Below are 12,956 nucleotides of genomic sequence, written 5' to 3'. Positions count from 1 at the left end.
TGTCCCTGGAAAAATAGCACAAGGGCAAATGCCCTTGTGCTATTTTTTCACGAAAACCTTCCATGTGTGCCCATGAAGGTACTGTAGGTCCTTGAAGTTGTTCCTTCACCTATGTTCCAGAAGAAACATAGCAGAGTGCTGATGGTAGAAATGTGAGTATTTACTTCCCTGCACTTGCTGCAATGCTAAGTGGGGCAGGAGGGGGGAGAGAGAGATCTGTTACTACAAACTTCTGCTCTTGCCTCCTCATCCAGCAAGGTGTTCAGCTGTTTTATCTCAGTTCTTGGCAAATATTTTACCTTTTTCAAGCAAACAGCTTTTTCAGCAGGTATGGCATCTAATAATATGGTACTTAAAAAGACTTGTTTTCCTCTTTTTTTGTCCAATATGATTGCAACTAATGATAGTATTTATTTAACCAGACTAGTTTGTAGTGTCAAGCTGTTCTCAAAAAGCAGCTAACCCAGGTATGAGAAGGTAGGCGTTATCAAGCCTGTTATCAAGATGCCTGTCATTTCCCCAGAGCCTGAGTCAGCAAAAGGCTTAAAGCATTTTCTGAACCATAAGCCGTTCCAAAGGAACAACTGAAATCAGCAGAAGGAGCTGCTTGCATGCTTGAAAGTTCGTGCTGCCAATAAGTACCTTGGTGACCTGGATGGGCTAGATGAGTGGCATCTGAGAACAGCCCATGAAGCATCCAGCAAGCAGCCATTTGATGAGTTACGAAACTAGGGCTGAGTGAAAATTGCTGTCTGTTTCACTGCCCCACTTGCAGGAAGTGTAATGGGGGGAGGCCCTTCCAGCAATTCAAGGGGTAGGGATGGCAGATAAAACTTAGCCAGGAAACTGACAATTGCCATTACTTCCAATGAATGACACAGAAGGATAATGAAGAGCACGTCCATACAGCAACTTCCTGTGGACTGCTTGTGCATGCATGTTTTGCATAGCATCCTCACAATATCATCCTGTCCTTTGGGTGAAAGATTCAAGGGACTGGATCATAAGCTTTAGTACATTCAAGTGTTCAAAACACTTCACAGCACTGGAAGAAGCCCCAAAAGATCTTCCCCAGGATGAGCATTTGGGTGCTTTGCTTGCTTCGCTGGGGGGCTGTGTCTTGAGAAAAGCTGAGATCCCATTTTCAGGAGACAAGCCCACAATGGTTCTTGAACTGGTGGCCCAGGAGATAATCAGGCAACAGGTCAACTTGCCTGCCACCACCCACCTCAGGCCAAAAATGAGGGAACTTTCAGGAGTTTAGCCATGCCAGCAAAGATACCTCTTAATTCTGATGGACTAAAGTGGGTCAGGTGGAAACTCAACACCTTCTTATGCTCCCAAGTCAGGTTGTTTACCAGTCTGAGGTGCAATTAGCAAGCTTATATGGAGTCAGAGCATTGGTCTAGCTAGTTCAGTATTGCTTACACTGACTGGCAGCAGCTGTCCAGGGTTTCAGGATGGAATCTCTCTAAGTTCTACCTGGAGACACTGGGAACTGAACCTGGGGCCTCCTGCATGCAAACAGATGCTCCAGCACTGAGCTACAACCCTTCTTCTGCTTCTCAGCTCAATGATGGGTGCTGCTTGTCTGTTTTCTAATCCCACCTTTATGGGGAGCAGAGTCTGACACAGGGAAGCCACAGCCCAAGCAAACAGAGACAGACCCTCCTACCCAACCTCCCTCACAATGACCTCTGTAACTAGGCCCTCTGGGAAGAGAACCTTCCTTCCTTCTTGCTCTGCCAAACACAAAGATACATTTATTGTGCACTATGAATTATGCACAATAAAATATTTCCAATGGAAATACAGCAGATGTAGTGGGCCAAGGCTTTTTGTGCAACATGCAAGAATAATATCCCAGAATTTATCCAGTCAGGCATTAATGTCATCACAAATAACAGTCATTTAAGCAGACCTTGCTAGGCTTGCCTTGCATCTCTCGCTTATCGTTCAGCAGGAAATGGAAGTATTAACAAACAATTGATTGTCACAGCCCAATTCTCTATTCTGTCTGAGTTCTTGGCCAAAAGTGGGGAGAGAAAGGGGAAAAAAAGAGAGGGGATTCTTGTCCATTTGGCCACTGCAGAAGCTGACACGAATTGCAGGAGAGGGCAACTGTATTTCTGGAAAGGGATTTAGTGGAACAACATTTGCTTTGCATGCAGAAGGTCCCTGGTTCAATATCTGGCATCTCCATGCAGGAGAGACTCCTAGTTTGGAATCCCAGAGAGCTGAAATTGATGTAGATTATATTGAGCTAGATGATCTGTATCACCTGATTTACTTCCTTCTCTATAGCACAGAAAACATAAAAGACAGAGAAACTGGACTGCACCATCGAATAGAGGACCTTTTAAAAAGAAGGAGAATTGAAACATATGTTTCGGGAAGAAACATTGTTTGGACAGGGTAACAAACCAAGGCTTGGCATCATGCCTAAACCATCTGTAGGAAGAGGGGAGAAATTTGATTCCATTTACCATACATTTAAAGGAAACTTACCTAATTATTTCCAAAACAAGAAGCAAAACAAACCACAAAATTCTTCAATTTTCACAGCGCAGTTCCCCAGCCAAGTAATATGTACAAAAATGCATACAGTAGCATATGCATATAAAGTGTGCATTTGAATTAATAGAATATTGAAAACAATGTAGAAAAATGTATTATATTTGGAAAAATGGCTTTGCAAAAATGTGTACATTAGGCAACAATGCCTGAAAAAATGTAGAATAAATTCACACTAAAATGTTAATGAATTATCCTGAAGATTTTGTGTGTGTGTGTGTGTGTGTGTGTGTGTGTGTGTGTGTGTATCAGAAACTTATGTGGAAATGTGAGAAAAACCAAAATTGACAGATCCTCTCATCTCATAGACCTCTACAACTGTAAATAATCTTCAGTGGGGATCTCCTACCTGAGCCATCACTGCTCTTTGCAAAGCTGGAGTACAAGGGCTGGAGTTGCTTCCAGAACCTAGTCGACCATGTGAGGTGGCATCATGCCCAAGAACGGCTGCCCAGTTGAGATCAGTTTGGATACTATCACTCTTCTCACACTTGCTCTCAGTCTGGAAACAAACCAACAGAGGCAGACATATTCAACAAATTCAACAATGAGATGGTGGGAAGGGTGTCTGTTTTACCCGTTTTTGTTGAGTTGCCCTGTGTATAAGGAGATAAGTTGCCCTGTGTATAAGGAGGCACCTGCAACATTTTCTTGCTTGCATTTCCTATATTTGCTGTTAAATCAACAACGTTAAAATCCCAAGGGCTATCCAACAGCAACGGGTATGTAAATGAAATGGTGGTTTTGTTTGCCTTCACAGTGGAGACTCCCCCACACCATGGGCATGTCGTGAATTGTTCTAATGATCGATGACCATATGGGTTTTGACATCCATTTTATCAGATTATGGTTTTTGCCATGACCTATGGTTCAGAGAAATCCATATATGATGTACCTGTGCAGTCCCCTGCCGTTTTTGGATTTTATTTTGCCCTGGTAGCTCGGTACTGTTGTTATGGCTTAAGGCCAAACCAATAAATCTACTTACCGGTACTTTTGATATTGCAGCTAGGTCTTATGCAGTATGACATACGCCGGTGTAGATACAAAGCCCTACTTTCTTCAGCTAGACTTCCCTGTGCATTTTCTTCTGGCTTCGCCCTCTCAACCCGGTTTTAAATTCATTCTTCACTAGTTACCATTACCACAACTCCTCCTCCTATTTTATAATGATGCTAATGCAAAAGGGACTGCTAGATTAGTACTAGAAGTTATGTAGCAGTCATGGGATTCCCAGTCCTGTGTCTGCACCTACCGTGACTGGAGGCGCAGCTGTTTGGAGGGGAAGTGGAAGGCAGGACATTGTGCATAACCCTTCCTTTCTTGTGTTGCTGCTGACTGGTGTGTGTGTTTGGGGGGGGGGAACATGGCTAAGGATGAGGGGGAGGAGGGGGAGGAGCATGAGGCAGGGGATAGTGATATATTCCTTCCACCCACTGATTCTCCCTTGCAGTCATCTTGAAAGGCTTCTTCATGCTCATCTTAGAGGGTGAAACATGGGGTTGGGAAGCCAGGAACTGGCGAACAACATTTGCTTCTGCCCTTGGCTAGGCTAAGACAGGGGTAGAGAAGCTTTTGCAGTCCAAGCACCCCACTCTCTTATGGGCAGCTTTCTGAAGGCTGCATGGCATTGACGGGTGAAGCAGGGCAATGGGTGTGATTCCTACTTTTGTACAGTAGGCTTCATTCCAGCCAGTCAAATGCCATCTGTTTCTACACTTGTACACACCTTGTACACAGCAAGAGGCTTTATTGCTGTTCAAGGACACATTTCAGTCACCCAAAAGCACTCAGGGTGGGTGTGTTCCCCTCACATACCCTCCAACATTTCTCTGATGAAAATAGGGATGTCTTTGCCATCGCCATCCCTTTATTATGAGTACCCCATCCATCTCGCTGGGTTGCCCCAGCCACTCTGGCCAGATTCCAGCATCTATAAAAACACTATACAGGGCTGCCTTCCCATGTATTCTAAAGGTTGTAGAATTCTTATCGGTTCAAAGGCTGCAAAACTGCATATCGTCCAGCATAATAGGGACGCCCTAAGGAAAAGTGGGGACGCCCTAAGAAAATAGGGACGCCGTAAGGAAAAGTGGGATATACCAGGATTAAATCAGAAACCAGGATGAACTTTGTAAATCCAGTACTTTGTAAATCCAGGACTGTCCCTGGAAAATAGGGATAATTGGAGGGTCTAGTCTCCAAGAAGAAGTGGCTCGGAGGAGATGCATGTTTCTGAGCACAATTGGTGCTGACCTTTAAACCCCGGGCCTAAACGGCTTCGGTCCTGTATACCTGAAGGAGCGTCTCCACCCCCACCATTCAGCCCGGACACTGAGGTCCAGCACTGAGGGCCTTCTAGTGGTTACCTCACGGTGAGAAGTGAGGTTACAGTTAACCAGGCAGAGGGCCTTCTCGGTAGTGGCGCCCGCCACGTGGAACACCCTCCCATCAAATATCAAGGAAATAAACACTTTTAGAAGACAGCCAGTTTTTAATGTTTAATGTTTTATCATGTTTTTAATATTCTGTTGGGAGCCACCCAGAGTTGCTGGGGAAATTCAGCCAAATGGGCAGAGTATAAATAAAATAACAACAACAACAACAACAACAACATGCCCAAGAGCTAGACAGAGAAGCCTGAAGGACAAGGCTTGAAGCCAGATTGTGGCCTTTAAGGTTTCTCTAATATGGCCCTTGTGATTTTCCACACCTCTTCTTTCCGAAATCCCCACTGGCTCTGCTTTGCCCCCTGAATGTTTTCACCTAGCTGGAATGTATCCAGGGACTCTGACAAAGCCCCTAGCTTGTCTGGAAGGAGGATAGAAAGTGATGTGTGAGTGTGCACAGAACCTAGCCTCCTGTGCAAAAGAAAAAAACTGCATTAGTTCATACACCCACTTTTGCCTCTGACCCCCCAGAATGTGCCCAGATGGGAATGCATCCATGCATCTGGAGAAAGATGATATAAATAGTCACTTAATAACTTCTCTCTCAAAAAAAAAATGCAGGCCCACATTTTATTTTATTTTTCGACATGCAGGCTGCCATGCCTTCCTCCAAGCAGATGGCGACAGCTTCCTTGTTAATATAACGCCAGGAGATTCACCTAAATGACAACCATCTTGATAAGAAGTAATTATTATTTCACAGGGGGGAAATGGTTTGAGTCAATGATTTTGTCCCTGTGAATCCTAACAACTCCCCTCCCTCCCCGAGCAAAATCGACATGGTGCCAAATGGGATTAAAGGAACTGAACAGGCAGAACCACAACGGCAGCGGCATAGCGTTGGAAACACACGAAGCACAATCAGCACTTGCAAGAGAAACTGCATATTTATGTCAGGCCCAATTTGCTTCCTTTTAATGCCGCACACTTCCAACAGAGACTCACTGCCTACAACTGCTAATGTCAGAAATCCACAACAGTACATTTCGATTAAAATTTAACAGTAATGGCATGGACTAAATTTTACAATGTGTTTCATTCCAGTACAAAGAGGTCATTTATGGAATACATGTCAGCGACGCAGATGAATATTGGAGCTGACATTTTGCGATGTGTGTTTTCCCCCCCTCAGGCTACAGATTAAAATAAAATAAAATAAAGGAGAAAGTTGAAACAATGAAGCTGAGCTGCATTTCCCATCCCTTAAAGCAGAATTGGCTAACCTGTAGTCCTCAAACTGTGCCTGGATTTCTGACTCTTATTATCACTGACCATTGGCCTTGCAGACTGGGGGGTTGTGGGAACTGCAATCCAGCAATATCTAAAGGGCCAAAGGTTAGCCAACCCTGCCCTAAAGCCTAGAACAGGCATAGGCAAACTCTGGCCCTCCAGATGTTTGGGACTACAATTCCCATCATCTCTAGCTAACAGGACCAGTGGTCAGGGATGATGGGAATTGTAGACCCAAACATCTGGAGGGCCAGAGTTTGCCTATGCCTGGCTTAGAACTACGCAACTAACCAACCAACCAACCTCTAATAAGTCATTTATATTGACTCTCTGCTGAACCCATGATTTTGGGGAGCCCCCAAACTAGTGACCATAGGTGGCCTATAATCAGAGAGTAGATCAGAGCTTTCCAAACTTTTCATGTCGGTGACCCACTTTCTTGACATGCATCATTTTGTGACAAAGTAATTCAGTTTTACTAGTAAACCAGAGGTTAACCTAACCTCTCCAGCCCTGGGAGGAGCATGGGGAGTGTTTGCACAACACACCAAAGTCATTCAGGTTTACTAGCAACCTGGAGGTGCACAAAATTCCTGAGCATCATCTACCCAGATGATGAAAGAGGAGTTTTGCCATTCTCAATCCTATTGCTGGCTAAGAATGGTGTCTCTCAGTCAGCTGCATTATCTAGACAAGATGCCCATCTTTATATTCTGCACTTATTCACTTGAACATACACCCTGGATGCATACTGACAAACACCAACAATGATTAAAACCCACAACCCACCTTTCAGTACGCACTGAAAGTATACTTTAAAAAATTCATTACCCTAACTGGGAGTAAAATAAGATTGTTCACTTAGTTCTCACTGAAGCGGTAAATTTCTGTCTCAGCTGTAAAATTCAGACTACTTGGGATGGGCAGGGCTGATGTTTATTTACTTATTTAAAACATTTTTTAAAAAACCACACTCTTCAGCTGAAAAAAGGCTCCCAGAGCACCTAACCATTATCAATAATAACATGGGCCCTGCCACTGGTCCCTAATACACAACATAAATGGAAAAGGAAGAGGAGGAATGGAATGCATTCAAAGGGAGGAGAAGTAAAAGCTGCTCATTTCTTTGCAGGCCTATCTCTCCCTCTTCTACAGCCTGATGAATGGTCCTCTATGTGCACGCAAAACACTTCATGCGCTTAGAAATACAGCATATCAGGGATAGGCTTAGGCAAGAACACTTCTCCATGGCATGCTAGTTTTTTCTAGCCAGATTTTTTTTTTCCTGCACGGAGGAGCATTCAATCACTTCAGCTCACACTGCTGGTCTGAATTTCTACAGTTGTTCCCTCTCAGGCTACAACCATGAGGAAAGCAACAAAACTCCTTAGCTTTTGTTTAAAGGCTTTAACCAGCTTCCTTTAGTTTCTTCAGAGGACGCCTGTGGATCTCGAGACTCAGATAGCTGTCCTTCTTTGTCACCCCTTAGAATCCAGGCTCCTAGAGCCTTCCATGTATTTGCAGAAAATGGCTAGCTTTTCCCTGATTGCTTAGCTACCCACAAATAGTTTCTTCTTTTTTTAAGCACCTGCTTTTTCCCTTTCCTTTTAAAAAAAAATGAAAATTCTTGGTTGCATTTCTGTACAGCCCAAACAACAATCCATTTGTCTGCAGGCTTGAAGTAGAAGCAAATGGTTGCCAGCCATGTGACAGCTTAAACCAGAGATGGGGAATTTTTTTTTCCAGTCTAAGGGACAGAGTCTCTCCCAGGCAACCTTCTGGGAAAGTTGTATGCCTGTGGTGGGTACACCGGAAGCAAATGTGAGTGCTGTAAGGGATGTGATTCTCACTTTTGTACAGGCTATGTCCCAGCCAAGTCAGAGGTTGCTGCAAATGTGCACATACACACATTCTCCAAACTGACATGAAAGAGGCATCAAGCTAAAAGTACATAAGGAAGGTGCAGAGGAGAGCTAGAGATGCATAGGGCCTGGGGAGAATCCCAAAGGCCATACAGAAAGACATCAAGGGCCATATTTGGCCCCTGAGCTTGAGGTTCCCCACTCCTGGCTTAGATAAACAAAGAATCTCATGGCTTCCTTTTTCTCCAAGTGAAATTTTGAGCATGTTTTAAAACCCCCACCTGCCTAAGCAGATCATTTTCAATCCAGAGAACAGCCCATTCCCAGAGAGCTGCAATGTACCTCTTTGCTCGTACTGTTCGATGGGAGACGGGTTTGGGGGCTGAGGAGCTTCGGAGGATCTTTATTCTTCTGCTTGTGGTCATGCTGGAGAGAAAGCAGCTGTGTTTGATCTTTAGGAAGAGTCCGATGAAGCTTCTTGCCATGATGCACTTCTTCAACTTTTTTCTAGGGGGGGGGGGAGAAGCAAGAAAACACTGTGAGGAAAGAGGAACCCAAAAATTTATAAACCCAATGGACTTTTGGCTAGGTCTGGTGAACCATCCCTTCCCTCTAAGGATGAGTGCAAATGCCTGAATCAGGCACAGGGTCTGATTCAGGCATTTGGAACCATGAGAACAATGTGACTGGGAGTAGACATAGTGAGGACATGTGCCTAGTAGAATTCAAATAGGTGGGACCCACATCTAGGGATGTGAGGAAGCAGCAATTTCTGTCCTGCCCTGGGTTTGTTGCAATCAGCATTGCTTCCATTCCACTACAGTTCAGCTTCAGTTAAAACTTCAATTTTTCTTCCAGGCTCTACATCTCACATTTGCCACATGAAATGTGGAGAAGTTCTCTTTTGCAAAACTACATCCACACCTGATAATTTTCCAGTTTCCTGTCTCCTTCCACTTTGCTCCACTCATCTTCATGACTTTGCAGGTCATCTTTATCCTTCTCCATTTTGTTTTGAGCTGCCTTGATCTCTGGACATCTCCTTTCAAAGTCCAAATGCTTCCGAAGCTCTTCTCTCTTCTGGTGCTAAACACATGCCAGGAAATAATATTGGTTTCATTTCATCTCCCATCATAGATTGCTCATAAAAGGAATTGCTATTAAAGTCATACTGCTGCTATGGCTAATTCTGTGCAAACATGGCTTTGAAACGAAGGGGACCCATGCTCTACAATAGCTACTATCTACAAAAGCTGGAAATGTCTTCTCATCTTTATTAACTTGTGTTGACAAGCTAACTTGTAAGTGGTGTGAAAGAAATTGCCCTGAAGTACCCCAAAAGAGAACAGCTTTGGTGGGAACATTAAGATGCTAATGAACCCTTTGGCTGTGCACACAGCCCCTTTGCTCTTGCCTTTTTGGTGGGAGCAAATACATCAGTAAGTCTTCCATCAACCAAAGTTTCCTGTTTCATCTGATCTGGGAAACTAGGTGTCAGGAAACCCCCCTCGCCCAGGCAGGTAGCATTCCCGGGGCATTTGCGATACAGGGAACCACCATCCCCGGTGCGCAGTTCGTCGTCTTCCTCAAGCGGAGGAAGCGACCAATCCTCTAGTGGGGAGGGAGAGATGGAAGCAGGAAGTCGGGGCAGGGGCTGCGTCAACGTCAGAGAGCCTCAGCACCAAGCAGGAAGCGGGGGACAGGGACCTTTTCCCGCACCCCGTTTTCGCAGGGAGGAAGGACGTGGAAGGGGGAGGCGGGGGTTCAGGATCCCGCACCTCTTATGTTGGACTAAAAACCAGAAGCGGACATTCCCGGACTCTGCGGAGGGATGAGCTGAACGTCTTTACTGTTACTCCACTGTAAATATCTGCACAATAAAGAACTTAGTTTGTAGAAGTTTGGAGTCAGCCTGTTTCCTCAGGAGCAACCACTGAGAGTCCTCACACTAGGGTTATTGGCTCCAAAACAAGCTGGGATATGGAGGTGTTGGGTTCATAACCTTCATTAACCAAAGTTTCCCAGTTCAGGAGAACTGTAGTCAGCTGAAGTGATCCTAGCTCATTTGTTTCCATCACAAAGTAGGCTGCATTTGTGGTCACAAGATTCATTCATGTATTGGCCGGTTAAGCTGAGATGTGATAGTTTAAACTAGTTGATTGTCACTCATCAAAAAGTGTGAGCACTAACAATAACATTTATAAAGATAGGGGTTCTGTAAGTGACCTACCTCACCCACCAATGGCCTTGCTCTAGAACAGAGTTTGGAATAGGGGCAAGTTACACCAGCATCATTTACCCTGGTGTAACCTGCACTTGCTTCCTATATTTTGGATGGCTTTGCACACCTCACTCCAAACTGAGACAAAGTTTATGCACATAAAACAGCATTACCTGCTACCTCTGTCCAGCAGTGGAGAACATGTGGGCCTCCATATATTGTTGGACTAGAACCTCCATCACACTTGATTATTAGCCATACTGGCTGGTGCTGATGGGATTCTACCTGGAATGTGGAGGGCGACAGATCTCCCACTCCTGCCTCTGTCTTTCTCCCTTCCACCTGCTGCCTTCCCAATATAAAAATGTAGAAGATAAGCACCTTGGTGTCCAGGGCCTGGCCTTTCTGCTATGATTTGCATAGGGTTACACTTAAGCTACTCTGCATATGTGCACTGACAACATAAAATAATAGCAGGAATCTGTTTTAAAACATCTGCACTGTACATTTAAAGCTGCATTGTACCTCTTAAAATGGTCACGGCTTCCTCCAAAGGATCATGGGAACTGCAGTTGTTAAAGGTGCTGGAAGTTGTTAGGAGATCCCTCTTCCCCCCCTTCATAGGACTACAATTCCCAGAGTTCCCCGGGAAGAGGGGCTAATTGTTACATCACTCTGGTTTACAGTTTCCAGGATTCCTTAGGGGAAGCCATGGCTGTTTAAAGCATCATGATGATGCTTGAGATGGAGTGCAGATGGGGACACAAAAATCATGGCGTCCTTTCTTATTTGATATTTGTAATGCAGTACTACTGTAATGCAGGAAAAAGCAAACAAATCTGAATCTAAATCGTACATCCTCCAACTTTTTCCTCTGCAGCTTTTGTTCCACAATCCGTTTCTGCCTCTCTTCCGAGAGCTGCTTTTTGTACTTTTCCTGGTCTTTAAGCTGCTGCTTCTGGATCTGCTGCTGTCGCTGAGGTTCGGAACGGCTTTTGTTCTCTTGCTGAAGCCTCAGGAATTCGCGGCGGAGGGTGGATTCACCAGGGAGATTAACAATGGAGCTTAATTTTTTTTCCCAAATAAAAAAAGAGGAAATATCTGTTTGACTAACCATAATATTAAGGCGACAGAGCAAACACAGTGCCACTGGGGAACAGCTTGCTGTCCTAGCTTACAGAAGAAGAATGTTCCAGGAAAAAAAAATCACAGAATCTCTCTCCCCCACCAGCCCTCCTCTGTATTTACAATGCCTCTGTTTTAACAACACTTCAGAAACCAGGCTAAAGCTGATTATCTGTTTGTTCACTGGAGATTTTACTTCACTGTTGCCCTCCCAAAACAAATTTTACCATCTGTTCACACTTTATATTCATCAGCAAACACCGAATGGGAACAAGAGACAATTCAGATATATATATATATATATATATATATATATATATATGAGTTTTCATGGAATCCCATTTCGATGGCAAGGGGCAGGGGGGAGCATCAGGTCAATGCTTCAAAGTCTAGTGGAGTTTCCCTCAGATTTTAGCAGCTTAAGTAAGTAAGATGTCCAGCATGATTAATTTGTTTATTAGGAATGAGAGCTGCTTCCTCTACAGTAGTACCTTGAGTTACAAATGCCTCAGGTTACAAACATTTCCGGTTACAAACTCCGCTAACCTGGAAGAGTTACCTCAAGTTGAGAACTTTGCCCCAGGATGAAAATGGAAATCATATGCTGACGGCGCAGCGGCAGCAAGAGGCCCCATTAGCGAAAGCACGCCTCTGGTTAAGAACAGTTTCAGGTTAAGAACAGACCTCCAGATAGAATTAGGTTCGTAACTAGAGGTACCACTGTATTTCCATAGAATCCTAAAACTGCTTAAAGGTAAAGGTAAGGGGACCCCTGACCGTTAGGCCCAGTCACAGATGACTCTGGGGTTGCGGCGCTCATCTCGCTTTACTGGCTGAGGGAGCCAGTGTACAGATTTCGGGTCATGTGGCCAGCATGACTAAGCCGCTTCTGGAGAACCAGAGCAGAGCACGGAAATGCCATTTACCTTCCTGCCGGAACGGTACCTATTTATCTACTTGCACTTTGACGTGATTTCGGACTGCTAGGTTGGCAGGAGCAGGGACTGAGCAACAGGAGCTTACCCCGTCACGGGGATTCGAACCGCCGACCTTCTGATCAGCAAGCCCTAGGCTCTGTGGTTTAACCCACAGTGCCACCTAGTAAATGTAATTGAACTTAGTGGGATTTGCTTCAAAGTAGACATATGTGCATTGTGAGCTTTTAAAGTCTGGCAAGCACAACCCCAGCCTCCTCAACTCTTCTGCAATTCCCTCGACATGGCAAATCATTGGGGCTTACTTTCTAGTAGGCCTATTTGGTTGAGGGGTTTGGTTGGTTCACAAACTCTGTGTCTTATTTTCTCAGGAAGAAGAGAAGCTGTAGCTCCCTCTTCTCTGAGTGAGATAGATGCAGTTGCTGTGAACCAACCCTGCTCACTGCATCTGTATCCTTCTGGGAAGAGAGAGAAATAGTGACCAGATGTGGCTGGCAGGTCTGAGTGCCTTTTCAGCCAGCTGCGTTTCTCCTGTGGCTTCCTCTTCCCAGTGGCAGCA

The 12,956-nt window shown here is 44.7% G+C and overlaps 1 protein-coding gene across 3 annotated transcripts in view; it reads right to left on the bottom strand.

Moving 5' to 3' along the window:
- The window catches only part of NRK (Nik related kinase), a 111,884-nt gene that overhangs the window by 53,113 nt on the left and 45,815 nt on the right, over positions 1-12,956 (bottom strand). For all 3 annotated transcript variants that reach the window (XM_033137427.1, XM_033137425.1, XM_033137428.1), the window contains 4 exons: positions 11,194-11,401; positions 9,041-9,202; positions 8,459-8,623; positions 2,924-3,076 (listed from right to left, as the gene is read on the bottom strand). In XM_033137427.1, the coding sequence (XP_032993318.1) occupies positions 2,924-3,076; positions 8,459-8,623; positions 9,041-9,202; positions 11,194-11,401 (688 nt within the window). The remainder of the gene's footprint in view (positions 1-2,923; positions 3,077-8,458; positions 8,624-9,040; positions 9,203-11,193; positions 11,402-12,956) is intronic.

The sequence above is a fragment of the Lacerta agilis genome, chromosome Z (genome assembly GCF_009819535.1).
Source record: "Lacerta agilis isolate rLacAgi1 chromosome Z, rLacAgi1.pri, whole genome shotgun sequence".
Lineage (NCBI taxonomy): Eukaryota > Metazoa > Chordata > Lepidosauria > Squamata > Lacertidae > Lacerta > Lacerta agilis.
This window is presented reverse-complemented; position numbering and strand designations above follow the sequence as displayed.